This window comes from Hyperoodon ampullatus (genome assembly GCF_949752795.1).
Source record: "Hyperoodon ampullatus genome assembly, chromosome: 14".
NCBI classification, from domain to species: domain Eukaryota; kingdom Metazoa; phylum Chordata; class Mammalia; order Artiodactyla; family Ziphiidae; genus Hyperoodon; species Hyperoodon ampullatus.
In genome coordinates, this window is record NC_136927.1 from 59,423,598 (window position 1) to 59,437,703 (window position 14,106).

The following is a 14,106-nucleotide window of genomic DNA, read 5'->3' on the forward strand; positions in this document are numbered from 1 at the left end:
CACTGGTGATCTTGACTGAAGCAGTCCCAGAGGAGTCAAGCCTAGAAGGAACAGGATGAGAGAATGCGAGGGGAGAAAGCCAACGCTTTTTAAAGGAGTTTTGCTTGGAAGGGGTACAGAGAAATGGGATGGCAAATGGAAGGAAATGTGGGGTTAGGAGATCTTTGTTTTTTAAAGATAGGAAAGTAACAATAGGCTGATAAGAGTACAGAGGAGAGAGGGGAACTATTTACGGATGGAGGTGAGAGAAGATAATGAGAGCAGCAACATCCTTGAGAAGACAGGAGAGGAAGGGACCAGGGCACAGTGGATAGTTGGACTGAGAAATTTAGGAACACTTTTCTACTGCAACCAGAGAGAAGACAAGAGAATGGATGAATGGATACAGATTCATCCAGCTGCAGCTGGCTGCCTGGGGGTAAGAAGATGAGAGCATTCTTGTCTGCTTTCTTGGAGAAGAATGAGATCAAAAGATAAGGTGTGAGCATGATGGGATAGGCAAGAGGGAATGTTGAAGGTCTGAGGAAAGAGAAGGAAGGGTAGTAGGATCGGTAGGTGACACTAATTACCCATATTAGATTTGTGGTCATGAATTCAATGTGAGACCACTCAGCACCATTTTGCGTTTTCTCCCAGTAATGTTTGACACCAGATGCAGGCATATAATTGAATTTAATAGGGTAGAGACCTTGCCATGAAAGTAAGAGACCATGAGGGAATAGTGCGTGTTAACAAGGGAGGGATTATAATAATGACAAGTCACAAAAACTCTGTTACAGAGTAAGAAGGAAGGTGGGGACATTACTGGGGTGATTGAGATTGAGAAAATGGAGAAGCCAATGTCTCTAAGGACCTGATGAAGACAAAGAATTACTGGAGTAAGAGAAGAGAAGTAGTGAGGTGAAAGGACAGGAGATGGTAAAAAGGGCGGGATACCTAATGTTGATACTCCAAAGGCAGTGCAGATATGGGGGGATGACAAGGTTGTGGTTTGACCATGGAACTGGATGGCTAAGGAGGCTGAGAAGCTGAAAGACAAGAATAGATGGATCACCCACATACATACTTTTGCTTCCAAGAATAGAAACAGAAATAGGAATCAAAAAAGGGGCAGCAAGCCAGGTGTTGGAGTCATCCGTGGGTGATCGGAGATGAGGAGTTGGTGTTCAAGTCTAGGAGAAGAATGCTTGGGAACTGGGGTTTAATCTAAGATTTATATTTTCAGGTTGTGGACTCTAGATATTGGTATCCCTAAAGAAGCTGAAACAGAGAAGCTTTTCCGTCTTTTCTCTTGCTGTCTTTGTTTACCCTCTTTCCCCTAGATAGCACTAAGTTTCTTGCTATGGTCTGGGGCTGAAAACAGTGATGGTGATACAGAGCTTTGTGGGCAAGGGTCTAACAAGGGTCTAACAAGGGTCTATCATGTTTTATTGTCTCTCTGGAGAAGTAGAATGTGGCCTTGGGTTGAGGTGACACCATGCAGAAACTGCTAGAGCTGCTCTGCCCACTCTGATGATGATGGTGGATGCATCAAGCTGCAGCTGATGAGAGGAACTCAGGCCTCACCAAGCCTCTTGGTGCACCCCCCTGGTTTAAATGGTGCAGAAAAATAACATAGGGAGAAGAGAATTTTAGGTTTTAATTCCTTTGGAATTTTAATGTATACAGAATTTACATTTTTGGATCAGACTTTTTCTCGGAATTTAAATTGGGGGTAGGGAGTGGTGTCAGAATGTATAAATGGAGACACCCTTCATTGTCTCATTTAGGCTTACTGTGTTAATATCTCTGGGAGCTACACTTGATAAGATGAATGGGAGGTGGAACAGAAAGTAAAATTTTATCTTAGAGGCCAGTGAGGCTGGTAAAGAATGTTACTATAACCTGTTCTGTTCCACTTCAGAAGCTTCTGTTTCACTGGCCCTAAGACAGAAGCATAGGCACAGTGTTAGTAGGTAGAGGGGAATGGGCCGCATCCAACTGACTGCAGGCCTGGCCAACAGGCAGGAAAACTTGTGTGTGCATGTCCCCTCTCTCCCCACCTCTACCGGTGAGAAATGCTTCCTGCCCTTCTGCCCTGTACTCTCACTAGGTCTACTTCAAGGATGGAAAAGCCTGACAATCTGACTAGACAGAGTCTGAGGTATCCACTGGGCTGCTTTTTATTACAGGTCAGTGGACTGAGAATGTGCTTGCCATTCAGCTTTTTCTGCCTGCTCTTTGGACCTGCCCATCACAGATCCAGAGGGTGGAAGTGTGGAGGGAACCTCATGTAGGTCCCTGGTCTATATGTACGTTCCATCACAGCTTATCAGAGAGGGCCAGGAGACATGCACCTAATTCCTGATAACAAAGTAGCTTATCCCCCAACTGGCCTTTGTCACTCAGGTGTACGCTTCCTCCAAATCTCTCCCCTCATCAGTATTGTTATTAATGATAGGTGAAGACCTATAATGTATGTCTGTTGATTAGGTACATGATACAAATCCGAGAAGAACAACTAATGAGTTAAACGATTAAATCTGAAAAAAATCTTGATATAACAGAACATCAGGGTGAGCAAATATCAAGGCTGTATCAAGGTTAAAATAAACAAACTGCCCAAGTACAGAATGGGAAAGATGTGGCTTGGAAAAACTAATGTAAAACGTATTTAATTCTTCCTCTCTCCCCTTCCCCCAGTCCAGTCCACCCCACCTCTGCACCATCTCTTGGGGCAGACCTCTTCTCACCACCCCTGCTGAGTCCAGGCCACCAGCATTACTGCTGCAGTTTCCTCTCTGCTTCTGGCTTGCCTGCTCATTTCTAATCTGTCCTCCTCACCATAGCCAGATGGATTCTAAAAAACCTACAAATCTGATATTGTCAAGAGTTCTTCAACTGCTTTACAAAATTCAAACTCTTCACTATGGCTTAGAAGGACCTTTTCCCCTGGGCCCTTGCTAGCCTCTCCCGCTCTTTCTCTCTGACCCCTGTTAAGCTGCGCACCAGGCATCATGAAGCACCCACTTACTGCACTGTGCACCACAGCAGAAAAGAGTCTGAAGATAATAAGCACTATCTGAACACAGACTGAGCCACAGGTAGTAGTGAGAGGGGTGGGGTGGGAGGTGGACAGAGAAAGAGTGACCCCTGAGGTTGAAAGTGCTCAGTAGAGGCTGCAAGGTTCTGAGTCAGGAATAGTGTTAAGAGATTTCCTACACTGAATGCGAGCTGGCCTAGGGGGCCTCTAAGGTCCCTTTATACTCTGAGTACACTGACAATTCTCAAGGACTTTTTTCTTTAAAAGATTTCCTTGTTATTGAATGTTAACTTATAAGTTTCTTGTTTTTGTTATTTCTCAAATTCTATTGTTTTCTTTTGTGTAGTCAGCAAAGAAGTGACCCATCTTCCCACCAGTCTTCTAGTTAATTTCTCTGGCTTGGAAGGCACTCTCTCCTTAGAGACACTCACACAAGCTCCACGTCAGAGCCTCAGTCTGGTTCTGTATCCCTCCTCTCACTAATTCTGCCCTGCCCGTGGAGGTGGGGTGCAGAGGGTGTGCACAAAGGTAGGCTTGGGGAGACCGTATTCAGGAGAGAAATGAGAGGGTGTGAACTGTCTGGGAACCGAATGGAGGCTCAGACCAGTCCTGAGAGAAGCTGACTATTCAGATACCAAGCAGCTGGGCAATGGCTCTTTGATTAGTTTAAGTCAAAGAAAAAGTCCAAATACCCTCTTAGCACCACCCTCCCACCCCCGCTTTTTTTCATGTGTCTCTTGTCTCCTACAGCTCAGGACCTTTTTGAGCTCACCTGGCCTCTCTCCTCCAGTTCTGTTAGCATCACGATAGAGCAGGATTTCCACTCCCAGATCATTCGCCAGAAGTCCTCAATTGTGTGGAGAAGAGGGCCCTGGCTGGCGATGTAGGAGTCCTTCTGCCGGTAGCCCTATACAGTCCAGGTCAATGGCAGGAGTGAGATGGTTTGATCAGGGAGGGGCTAGTGGAGAAGACAGACATCCCAGGCAGAGCTCCCCTTTGGCCATGGACCAAACCCTGGCTGGCATGCTGGTCTCTTTGTAAGAAGATGAGGGAAGGGGGCGCTGGGGCTAGGATGGAGACAGCAGGAATGGGAAGGACCAGAGGTTGGTGTTTTTAGCCTTTGGTCTGTGCTGTGAACTTTTCCTTCCAAACTGGTGTTTGCCTTCTGTTCCCTCACTTTCTGCTCGTAGGGGCCCTGAGAGACCTAGTGCACAGGAAGGGTATCAGTTCTGTATTTATTTGATGACTGACTCAAAGACCACCCTTCCAAGCATTGGGAGGGGAGCACTGCAAGGCCCAGCTGAATCTCCAGGGAGTGTTGGGAGCTCCGGGGACACAGCTACCACTTACATCAATGAAGGATGCGTTCACGTAGTCTGTGTTCTCCTCACCCCTCTTAACTGGAATGATCACTCTGTTGAATTCATCTGCAAGAAGGACAGCAGCCTGTGGCTCCCCAGCATCACCTGTCCTCTTCTCCCTCTCTCTCCATCTATCCCCCCCGACCTCAGCTCTGAGAAGATATAATTCCAGCTGGGCAACAACATGCCTGTTCCTAGCCCAGGAGGCAGAAAACCTTTGGGCTTCATGCTCTTTCCAGAAGCCACTGAAGAACTGGGAACAATAAGAGACAATGCCATAATTCTTGTCTCCAGGCTGATCATTAACTAGTACCCAAGAAGTCCAAAGGGTGAAGGGAAAGGGGGATGGGGCATTAAGGCTTTGGGTGGGGAGAGGGCTCTTACATGGAATGATCTGTAAAACCCGGTTCTTCTTCATGTTGGCTGGAAGGTTTCCGGTCCGCATCTTGTCATTCTGGATTTTGATTGATGTTAATTTCTGAATTGGGAAGGGGAGGGGAAACATTACTGATCTCAGTAACTGGACTTGACAAGATTGTCTGTCACTGGACTTGCATCCAGGGCACACTGGCATACTGCTCTTTTCAGCAGAGCCCTGACCTCCATCATTTCCACATGTTCTTATCAGAACACTGTTTTTCTGTCTTTAATAAGCCAAGAGTGTTTGGGAAACACTGTTTTCCCGGTTCCTGTGATTCCTTTAGACTGAAATTTTATGATCCTGGAACAAGTAACCTAGTTTTATAGGAGACAGTGTGCCCTTCCTCCCTCTCTCCCTGCTTTTCTACTCCCAGAGCCTGTCTTAGATTCTTTAGAAAACCTTATTCAAATATATATCCTCCCTTCTCCTTATTCCAAGGTTCCTTCTTGATTTTTGCTACTCAAAGTGTAGCCCATAAACCAGCATCAGCCTCATCTTGTTACATATGCAGAATCTCAGGCCCCAACTCAGACCAGCTGAAACAGAACCTGCATCATAATAGGATCCCAAGGTAATTCATGTGTACATTATAGTTTCAGGAGTGCTTTAAGGCAGTTGGTCTTCCCCATCCCAATCCAGAATCTCTTGCTTCTGGGAGCACTTTTATTGATGAGAGTGTGACATGTCCCTTAGGTGAGTTGAGAACCACTGTCTAATGGCATACAGCAGGGGTCAGCAATCTATGGTCCACGAGCCAGTCTGGTCTGCTGATTGCAAAGGAGGTTTTACAGAAACACTGCCATGCTCATTTGTTTACATGGTGTTTATGGCTGCTTTTGTGCTATAACAGCAGCGCTAAGTAGTTGCAAATAGAGACCGTATGGCATGCAAAGCCAAAAATATTTACTTTGCAGAGAATGTTTGCTCTTGCTGTGCATTATAATTACCTGGGAGAGGGAGCTGGGGGACTTAAAAAAAATACCACTGCCTGTTTTTGTTTTTTTCCCCCCCTAACCACAACCCAAGTGACTAACATGCAGGATGGGTTGAGAATGACTAGGGTATGAGTAAAGGGCCAGAGACCCACCTCCTTAACCACCCACATGCTTTGCAAGGGGATTCACCATTTGTTGGTAAATCTGCAAGGAGTCAAGCATCCTGTATTCTGTAGGTCAAATAGATCCTTCATCCTGAAAGAGCTCAGTTCCAACTTACCTTAAACTCCTCCTCTAATCCATTGTTGCTGGACCCTGGGATTTTGTTGTAAATTTTCTGCAGATGTGTTTCTAGAGAGGTGACTTCCAGTTCTGTATCTCCATAGAGATAATGCTCCAGAAGGGCTTGGTATATGAAGACGTACTGCATCTGAAATGCAGATGATGCCCGAGTTCCCAGTTACACACATGGTCCTGGTGGTGCCAGAGCACTCCCTCCCACTCCCACTTCACTTCAGTCCACTTCTTCAATCCTAGCAGAAATAAAATGATTCACTCTTGTCCCAATTCAGGGAGGCAGGACTCGAAAGGCATGAGTCCCTCTGGGGGTGCTTAAACTTGGGAAGGAGGGTCCTACTCTGGTACCCTCCTGGAGAGAAGGACAACTCCAACTCCTGCTCATTCAGAGAGCACAGACTGGACAGACTGAGGGGTTGTCAAATTCTGGTGACACACAAAACCTGTGCCAGCCCCCCTCCCCTCCCAGTGCTGTGCCCTTTGAACTCCATGCCCTAACCACAGAGCTGATCTCACTGCTGCTCCTGGACCTGGCTAAGCTGCATCACAACTCTGTGGCAATGGCTCCCTGGGCTGCCCACATACCTACTTCCCTCAGGATCTGTTCCATATCCTTAGAGTCTAGTGCAAATGACATCTGCCCCACCTTCCAGATTCCCCTAGGCACAGCCTCCTCTGTGCTCCATAGTTCTTTTTTTTTTTTGCGTTACGTGGGCCTCTCACTGTTGTGGCCTCTCCCGTTGCGGAGCACAGGCTCCAGACACGCAGGCTCAGCGGCCATGGCTCACAGGCCTAGCCGCTCCGCGGCATGTGGGATCCTCCCGGACCGGGGCATGAACCCGTGTCCCCTGCATCGGCAGGCGGACTCTCAACCACTGCGCCACCAGGGAAGCCCCATAGTTCTTTTAATATGTAATTTATAAGGGCCCTTCATCACACTGTATGATGATCATTTACAATAACCTGGGAGGCTGAGTAATCCATGAGGCAGGTAAATGTTTTGGTCCTGGAATGCCCCCTACCCACAAACCACTCACGTCTGTTTGCACCATCTGGCAGCGCTGTGCCCGGATCCGGCTTACAAAGCCATAAACGTCCACCTTCCGCTCTGTATGCATCATGTCCAGCATGGCATCAATGACGACAAAGGTTCCTGTACGCCCTACACCCGCACTGTAGCCAGAGAGCAGGAATATTACTGGGATGGCTAGCATGTCTTGTGGGAACACCCAGGGAGGGGGCAGCACAGGGTAGGGCTCTTTCTTCAAGGCTTTAAATTCTAATTCTGTATGGGATAGAGTTGGGACTCTCACGGAGCCAACAACTCCACTGTACCCTGAACTCCCTACCTCTAGTTATCAGGACCAGAGAACCTTGACACTTAGAATGGTCTGAAGATTCCCAGTACACAAGGCAGCACTCAACTTAGCTTCTTGGCTTCATAGCAGTGGTCACCCCACCCCCAATCTTGGAGGATTGCCCTTCCCTCTTTCCTCAAGTGCTTTCCACCCAGCACCTAGTTTTCTTGAGGAGTCTCTCTGGATGCTGCCCTGGCGCCCCAAGAGCTCATCCGCTCTGTGCCAGCCTCCTCAGCCAGGGCCCCTGTGCCTTCCCTGCTCTCAGCATGGGAGCAGAATGTGACATGAGTGGGGAGCCAAGGGTCAGGCCACACTGACCTGCAGTGTACCACAATGGCCCCTGCATACTGCGGGTTACAGGCCTTCACCTTCTTGAGGAACTTGAGCATACCAATCGGGGTGAAAGGCACCCCAAAGTCTGGCCAGCTGGTAAAGTGGAACTGAGTGATGAGGCGCTGTGGCTTTCTGTTGGTCACGTCGCCCACCTGTGAAGTGAAGAGATCCCTGTGTGTTGGCCCTGATACCCTGGGGTAGGGCAGCACCAGGGGAAGGAGGGTGAGGCTTAGGGGCCAGGGCCAGCTGTGGCTATCACTGACAATGGGAAAGTGAGAGGATTAAACTTCCCAAGAAAGTTTTAACCATGGACAGAGAATCTTCCCAGAAACCCCATGGGGTAGGCAGGCTGTTACTATTATTCACAGCCTACAGATGTGAAATGTGAAACTCAGAAAAGTTAAATGACCTGGTCTAGGTCCCAGGATTAGTAAAAGGCAAGGTCAGAACTAAAATGCAGGTCTCCTGACTCGTGGTAAGCCCTCTTTTCAGAGCACCACAGTGCCCTCAGCTGAAGGCAACCTTTGCTCAAGCCTCCAGGGTCGCCCTGGAGGGTCAGGAGCAGGGCCCACCACATCCTTGATGTCAGGAGCCTTTGGGGTAAGAAAGGAGGAGAGAGGTAAGTCAAGTACCAGAAGATACTGGTGCAATACCTCCTGATGCACTTGGTTCATACCTAAGATGACCAAACTCCATTTCAGTAGTACTTTTTCTCCCAGCCATGAGAAGTCATGAAAATGTTCCCCCCTTAGCTTTGACCAAAAGAAAAAAACAAGGAAAAAAAAAAAAAAAGAAAAAGAAAGAAAAATCCCCTGGGAGCCCAGAACTCTGATTTCAGAGTTCGAACATTTTGCACACTCAGCAATTCCTGACCACCCTGAGTAAGATGGGGATGACCCAGCCTGTTCTGCCCTCTTAATGGTCAGCAGATTCTAAATGAGAACCAAGAAAGGAGGTAGGAGACAGTACCTGTTGAATGCAGAACTTCCGCACTGTGTAGTCCACCAGTACGGTCACATCCTCTACTGACACACGGATATTCCCATAGGTCCAGCAGCCTTGGTCTGGCCAGTACTGGGCGCACTTACACTGGAAAGAAACAGACATGCACCCCCCTGACCTCAGACCTCCTGCCCCCAGCAGGTGCAAAAGGCCCTAAAGAAAAGGACCACAAAAGCCCAGACTAAAATCCTCAGAAAGCCCTATGGCCTCTTCTCTCACCTCAGTCAGCTACAGACCTATTTAACTGTTCCTTTTTTTTTGCCACACCATGCGGCTTGCAGGATCTCAGCTCCCTGACCAGAGATTGAACCCAGGCCACAGCAGTGCCCAGAATCCTAACCACTAGGCCACCAGGGAACTCCCTGTTCTTTTTTTAAGTTCCTCAGCTTCCATCCTGTTTAGCACAATCTCTTAACTTATGCAGAGCCCCAGCCCTATACTTCTCACTCTTTCCCACCTCTAGTCTCTCAGTTCAGGGCAAATCGGAAGTCATTTTACCTACAAAATCTGTACTTCCACAATATCCTAGGTCATGCTCTAGGGGCAAGTCTGTCTGATCCCCTGCAAAGAGCAACCTGCTATGAGGGAGTCACCAGGATGGATTGATGCAGACTGTAAACCTGCCACGAGAGGCCCAAGGCCTTCTCTGGTTGACTAGGCCTTGGACAGCTCCCAAGAGCCAGAGGTAGGGTTGGAGAAAATGAACCTAAAGCCCAGCCCTAAAGCTATCCCTCCTAAGCCAATCAATACATCCAATAGCCCAGTGTGGGTATCAGGTTGACTCTAGGGCCATCCTGGAGAGAGACTGTCACGAATCGGGATTCCTCTCTGGGGCCTGATCCAGGACTCAGGACTGGTGTTGGCTGTGGCCCAGTGATGGAGCTGACCAGGCATATGGACTTGGTAGCCACAGAAAGAAAAGAACCAGTCAGAAGGCTGCCTGAAGGATCAGTTCAGGGGCTCACATTTCCTTGTGCCCTGCAGGGTCTCAGTTCATACAGCTCCCTCTGCTATCTCAGGAGGAGGAACAAAACAAAAACAAAAACAGAAAACCCAGGGGAGTGAGGGACTAGAGAAGCCAGGGGAGAAAAGCCCCACTGTGGCTTTTCCTTGTCTAATGGCCCAAGTCTTTCTTCCAGGATGTTTTGGATCTAGGTGAGCTGTTTGGTCACCAGACACAGGGTGTGCCCTAGGTATACCTCTGAGTTCATCGGAGGCTTCCAGGCCACAGGGAAGTGTAGTAGGCACATTGGCCTGGGTTCTGTCTGGATGAATGACAGGCACAGAAGCCACAAAGGGTGGAGAGCCTAGGCTCAAACACAGAACTCCAGCAATGCAGTCCCTCTGTTGGTCATGCCTGTATCAGGGGCAATTCTATCTAATTTCTCCACTCACCTCCTTTCTCTCCTTCAGATTGGTCACCATGACGATGGTGGCTGTGTTTTGTTCCCAGATCATCCTCCAGAAATCATTCACCGTTTCTTCTTTTGGTCCTATAGTAGCCAACAGCAAAGATGAGAACACACACCAAGAGGAAGAAAGATGCTGGGAAACTGGGAACATTCATTCCTGACTTTTGGAAGCCTGTGCCCACATGCCCCCAGCTAAATATATCATCCATCTACCCATCCACCTACCTACTAACTGAACATTTCCTGTGTATCCACCATGTATGTGCCAGGCACTTCACTAGGGAGTGAAGTGGGGATGTGAGGTTCTTAAAATAAAAAGAGAACATGAACAATGTTTCCCAAGGATACTATAGTTGAGGATTAGAAATCATGACCCCTACAGAATACCTATGTTATGGGCGAGATAGTGAGCTATGTGCTTTATATCTCATTTACTCCTTCTTACCATGCTCTGAGGTGGGTGTCATTAGTCAGAGAGGTTGGGTAAATTGCTTAGGCTGAAATTTAAAATTTACCTCCCACACAGCCTTTTCCAGAAAGTCACTAGAAGGGCACAAACAAAGAAAAAGAAAAAAGTGGGATCTAACACAGGAGAGAGACTAACAGAACTCCCAGGGTGTTGGTAAAGGGAAGGCTCAGGATAATTACTCTGCCAGAGGCTAGATCAATCCAGAACGGAACTGAAGGAAGAAGGTTCTAGAAGGACCCCAAGATAAAAAATTAAACTAAAATAATTAAACCTCATGTATCTGAGGGTACCGAGAGGAAATATACACTTCTAGCAAAGAGTTTAAGAGAAAAAAATCAGTGCTAGGTATATAAAAAACTAAGTGAGTAAGGAAAAAAGGCAATTATTAACTCTTGGGAAAGAGGGAAACCAAAAACTGTACCAAAAAATCATATAATATTATGTGCTTTAGCTGTGAATAATATTGGCATAGTAATAAGAATGTAAATAACAAGTATTATCTTCACCACAAATTGTGATTTAACTCCACTGGGAGAATGGGGAGAAGGGACATGTCTGTCTGAGTGTGAGGTAGCTTGTAAAAGGATTAAATAAGTTATCTATAATAAGAAAAAGTCAACAGATAAAAATGGCTGCTTTAGACTAAAAAAGTGTAGATGAAAGGGGGGAGAACTTTATTTTTATAGACCTTGTAATACCTTTTGACTTTCTTAAAATTTGTATTCCCTTTGGTAAAAAGAAAAATATTAAAAAGAAAAACAAATAATGACAGAAGTGGACACATACCGGAAAGATGTACAGAGGGGGAATTGTTTCACTGCCTGGCAAGGTCAGGAAAAATCTCCTGGAGGAGATGACATTTGAGCCATATGTTAGGACAGATAAAGTAGATGGGAGTCTAGAAAGGAGGCATAGGGAGAAGAGATACTCCAGGCAGAGGTGCAGGGGGCTAGCAGCAAGAGCATGAGACATCCAGGGACTGTAAGGAGTTCAGTGAGGTCACTGTGTAGGGTGTGCAGAAGGTAGAAGATGAAGCTAGAAAGATAGGTGAGGTACCAGGATCTAAAGGGATGGAGGCCAGGCTAAGGAAGGCTTGTTTTACAGATAGTGAAAAATCATTCTAGGATTTTCGTGAGAGTCTGACAAAAATTTTGCATTAAGAAAGGTCATTCTGGTGGAAGGGGTGCAAGGAGCAAAGCTAGGGCCCAGAGAGATCAATCAGTAGGCTGCTGCAACAGAGCTGGAAGAAGAGATGAGAGTAAGGAAGTGTGTCAGAGAAGGCAGATTTTGGAGAGAGAAGCAAGAGGACTAGTCATATGTAAAGCAAGGGACAGGTCGGAGAGCTGAATGATCCCAAATCTGGTTTGGTTGATTAGGCAGATTACATTCCAGTCACAATGAATATAGATTACATTCCAGTCTCTAAAGAACAGAGGAGAAAAAGCAGCTTTGGGGCTGAGGAAGAGTTACGTTTCAGTTTCTGATGTTGAATCTAGAGTCTGTGGGGGTATTCAAGCAGAAGAGTACAGAAAAATGTGGCTCTGGAGCTCAAGAGAGGCAGCAGCCAGTCAAACAGAGGTGGGTATTAGATGAGGTCTCTCAAAGAGGATCCAGAGGGGGAGGAGTAAAGAAGGAGTCAAACACAGAATGCTGGGGATCTTCAAGCATTATTCAAGTTCAGACAGAACAAAAAGCCCTGGAGGCAGAAGAGTGGACAGAAATGTGCCATGAAAGGCAAGAATGGAGTTTCAAGGGAAGCAGTCATCCACAGTATTGAAGAGAAACTATACTTAAGGGGCAGAAAGAAGAATAAGAGGTAGAGAAACAATATTTAGAAAAGTGAGAAAAATCAAGAGAACTGAATGGCAGGAAATAACAGGAGGGTTTCAAGGAGTGTGAAGTACTGTGGAGAAGTTCAAGAGGGAGGGAGTCTGAGAAAAGGCTAATGGGGAAATCAAAGGTGAACTTAATTTAAGAACTATTTTAGCGTCAACAAGGCCCCATGACAAACAAAGAGAGGATGAGGTTATATGTGGTTGTTAGTACCAAAATCATCACTGAGTAGGTGGTAGCTGAGGTGGGCCTTGGAGGGTGGACCTGAATTGACAGATGGCTACAGAGGGAGGGAAAGTGGGGTCCAGTTAGGCAAGGGCCAGGTCCTGGTGGGAGACTGCAAGGGCAAGGAGGATCTAAGACTTCTGACCACCTCTGCCTCATTTTACCTCTATCCCTATTTTATCACGATCACAGTACTGTCCAACAGAACTTTCTGTGATGATGGAAATGTTTCGTATCTGCACTAATATGGTAGCCTCTAGCCACATGTAGCTATTGAGCCTTAAAATGTGACTAGTGTGACTGAAGAATTGAATTTAGAATTTTATTTTATTTTATTATTTTTTGGCCTCGCCACATGGCTTGAGGGATCTTAGTTCCACACCCAGGGATTGAGCCCATGCCCTCAGCAGTGAAAGCACAGAGTCCTAACCACTGGACCACCAGGGAGCTCCCCCAAATTTTATTTTAAATAGCCACATGTGGTTAGTGGCTACCGTATTGAACAGGATAGTCACTTACCAAAGTTTCTGTTTATTTTGCTGTAAATTATCCTCTACCAACTAAAGGCTCCAAAAAGGCAGAGACCATATTCTGTTTTATTCCCCTACATATATATCCCCATCACCTAGGCCAGTGCCTGGCACATAATATTAATAAATGGTCAATAAATATTTGTTGAGTGATTAAATAAATGGGCTTTGATGGACCATAATAACATCAATTACTTTTTAGTGCTGCAAACATCAAGATTTTTTTTTGCTAGGATCCCAAAGGTGAGGACACTTGTTGGAACTTCAGGCTATGGAAACGTGTGCAGAGCATGTACAGGACCATGGCATTGGGTCCCAGCTCTGAGGGTTCTTAGACCACTTATCTGTGAATAATAGTGGAGTTCAGGCCCATGAGTGGGAGGAGGAGATGAGTCAGCCTGGACCAAGTGAGGTGGCCAATCCTCTTTGGAGACTAAATCCAAATTCAAATTCTAAGCAGCCTGGTTTGAACTTAAGGTTCCCAAATGACCCCAAGACAAAGAACCTCATGAGACTGTGTTGTATGTGTGTGTATAGCCTTCTCCAGTATTTTTTATGCACATATATAAAAGAATTTCTTTCAAAGGATCCCTGGACACTAAGTCATCAAGATGAAGGCCCTTAGTTATAAACCTGCAAGGCAGATTATATTTCTTTCAGGTGGTAATAATTACATAAAAGCTAATATATTCTGAGTAATCTATTAGCATTTGGAAGAAAAATCCCAAATCCATTCATGGTTAAGCCCAAGAGTAAAAAATTATCTTACTTTACCTTGTGCAGCAATGAATTTGTTCTTTTCTTGGTAGCCCTGGGGGTGGGGTGGGAGAGGAGCAGAGGAGAAACAGAAAGTGTAAACCCAACGATGGACAGGAATGAAATTCTCCAGACTCCCGACCAGTTTACAA

The 14,106-nt window shown here is 46.3% G+C and overlaps 1 protein-coding gene across 10 annotated transcripts in view; it reads right to left on the reverse strand.

The window, feature by feature from the left end:
• PTPRA (protein tyrosine phosphatase receptor type A) overlaps positions 1 to 14,106 on the reverse strand; it is a gene marked incomplete at its 5' end in the record, with an annotated part of 132,525 nt that overhangs the window by 11,220 nt on the left and 107,199 nt on the right. For 6 of the 10 annotated variants that reach the window (XM_079719207.1, XM_079719204.1, XM_079719206.1 and 3 more), the window contains 9 exons: positions 3,795 to 3,929; positions 4,373 to 4,449; positions 4,768 to 4,861; positions 6,020 to 6,169; positions 7,074 to 7,209; positions 7,713 to 7,879; positions 8,697 to 8,816; positions 10,125 to 10,222; positions 13,973 to 14,009. In XM_079719207.1, the coding sequence (XP_079575333.1) occupies positions 3,795 to 3,929; positions 4,373 to 4,449; positions 4,768 to 4,861; positions 6,020 to 6,169; positions 7,074 to 7,209; positions 7,713 to 7,879; positions 8,697 to 8,816; positions 10,125 to 10,222; positions 13,973 to 14,009 (1,014 nt within the window). The remainder of the gene's footprint in view (positions 1 to 3,794; positions 3,930 to 4,372; positions 4,450 to 4,767; positions 4,862 to 6,019; positions 6,170 to 7,073; positions 7,210 to 7,712; positions 7,880 to 8,696; positions 8,817 to 10,124; positions 10,223 to 13,972; positions 14,010 to 14,106) is intronic. The other 4 variants (XM_079719209.1, XM_079719210.1, XM_079719212.1 and 1 more) reach the window with 2 other exon arrangements.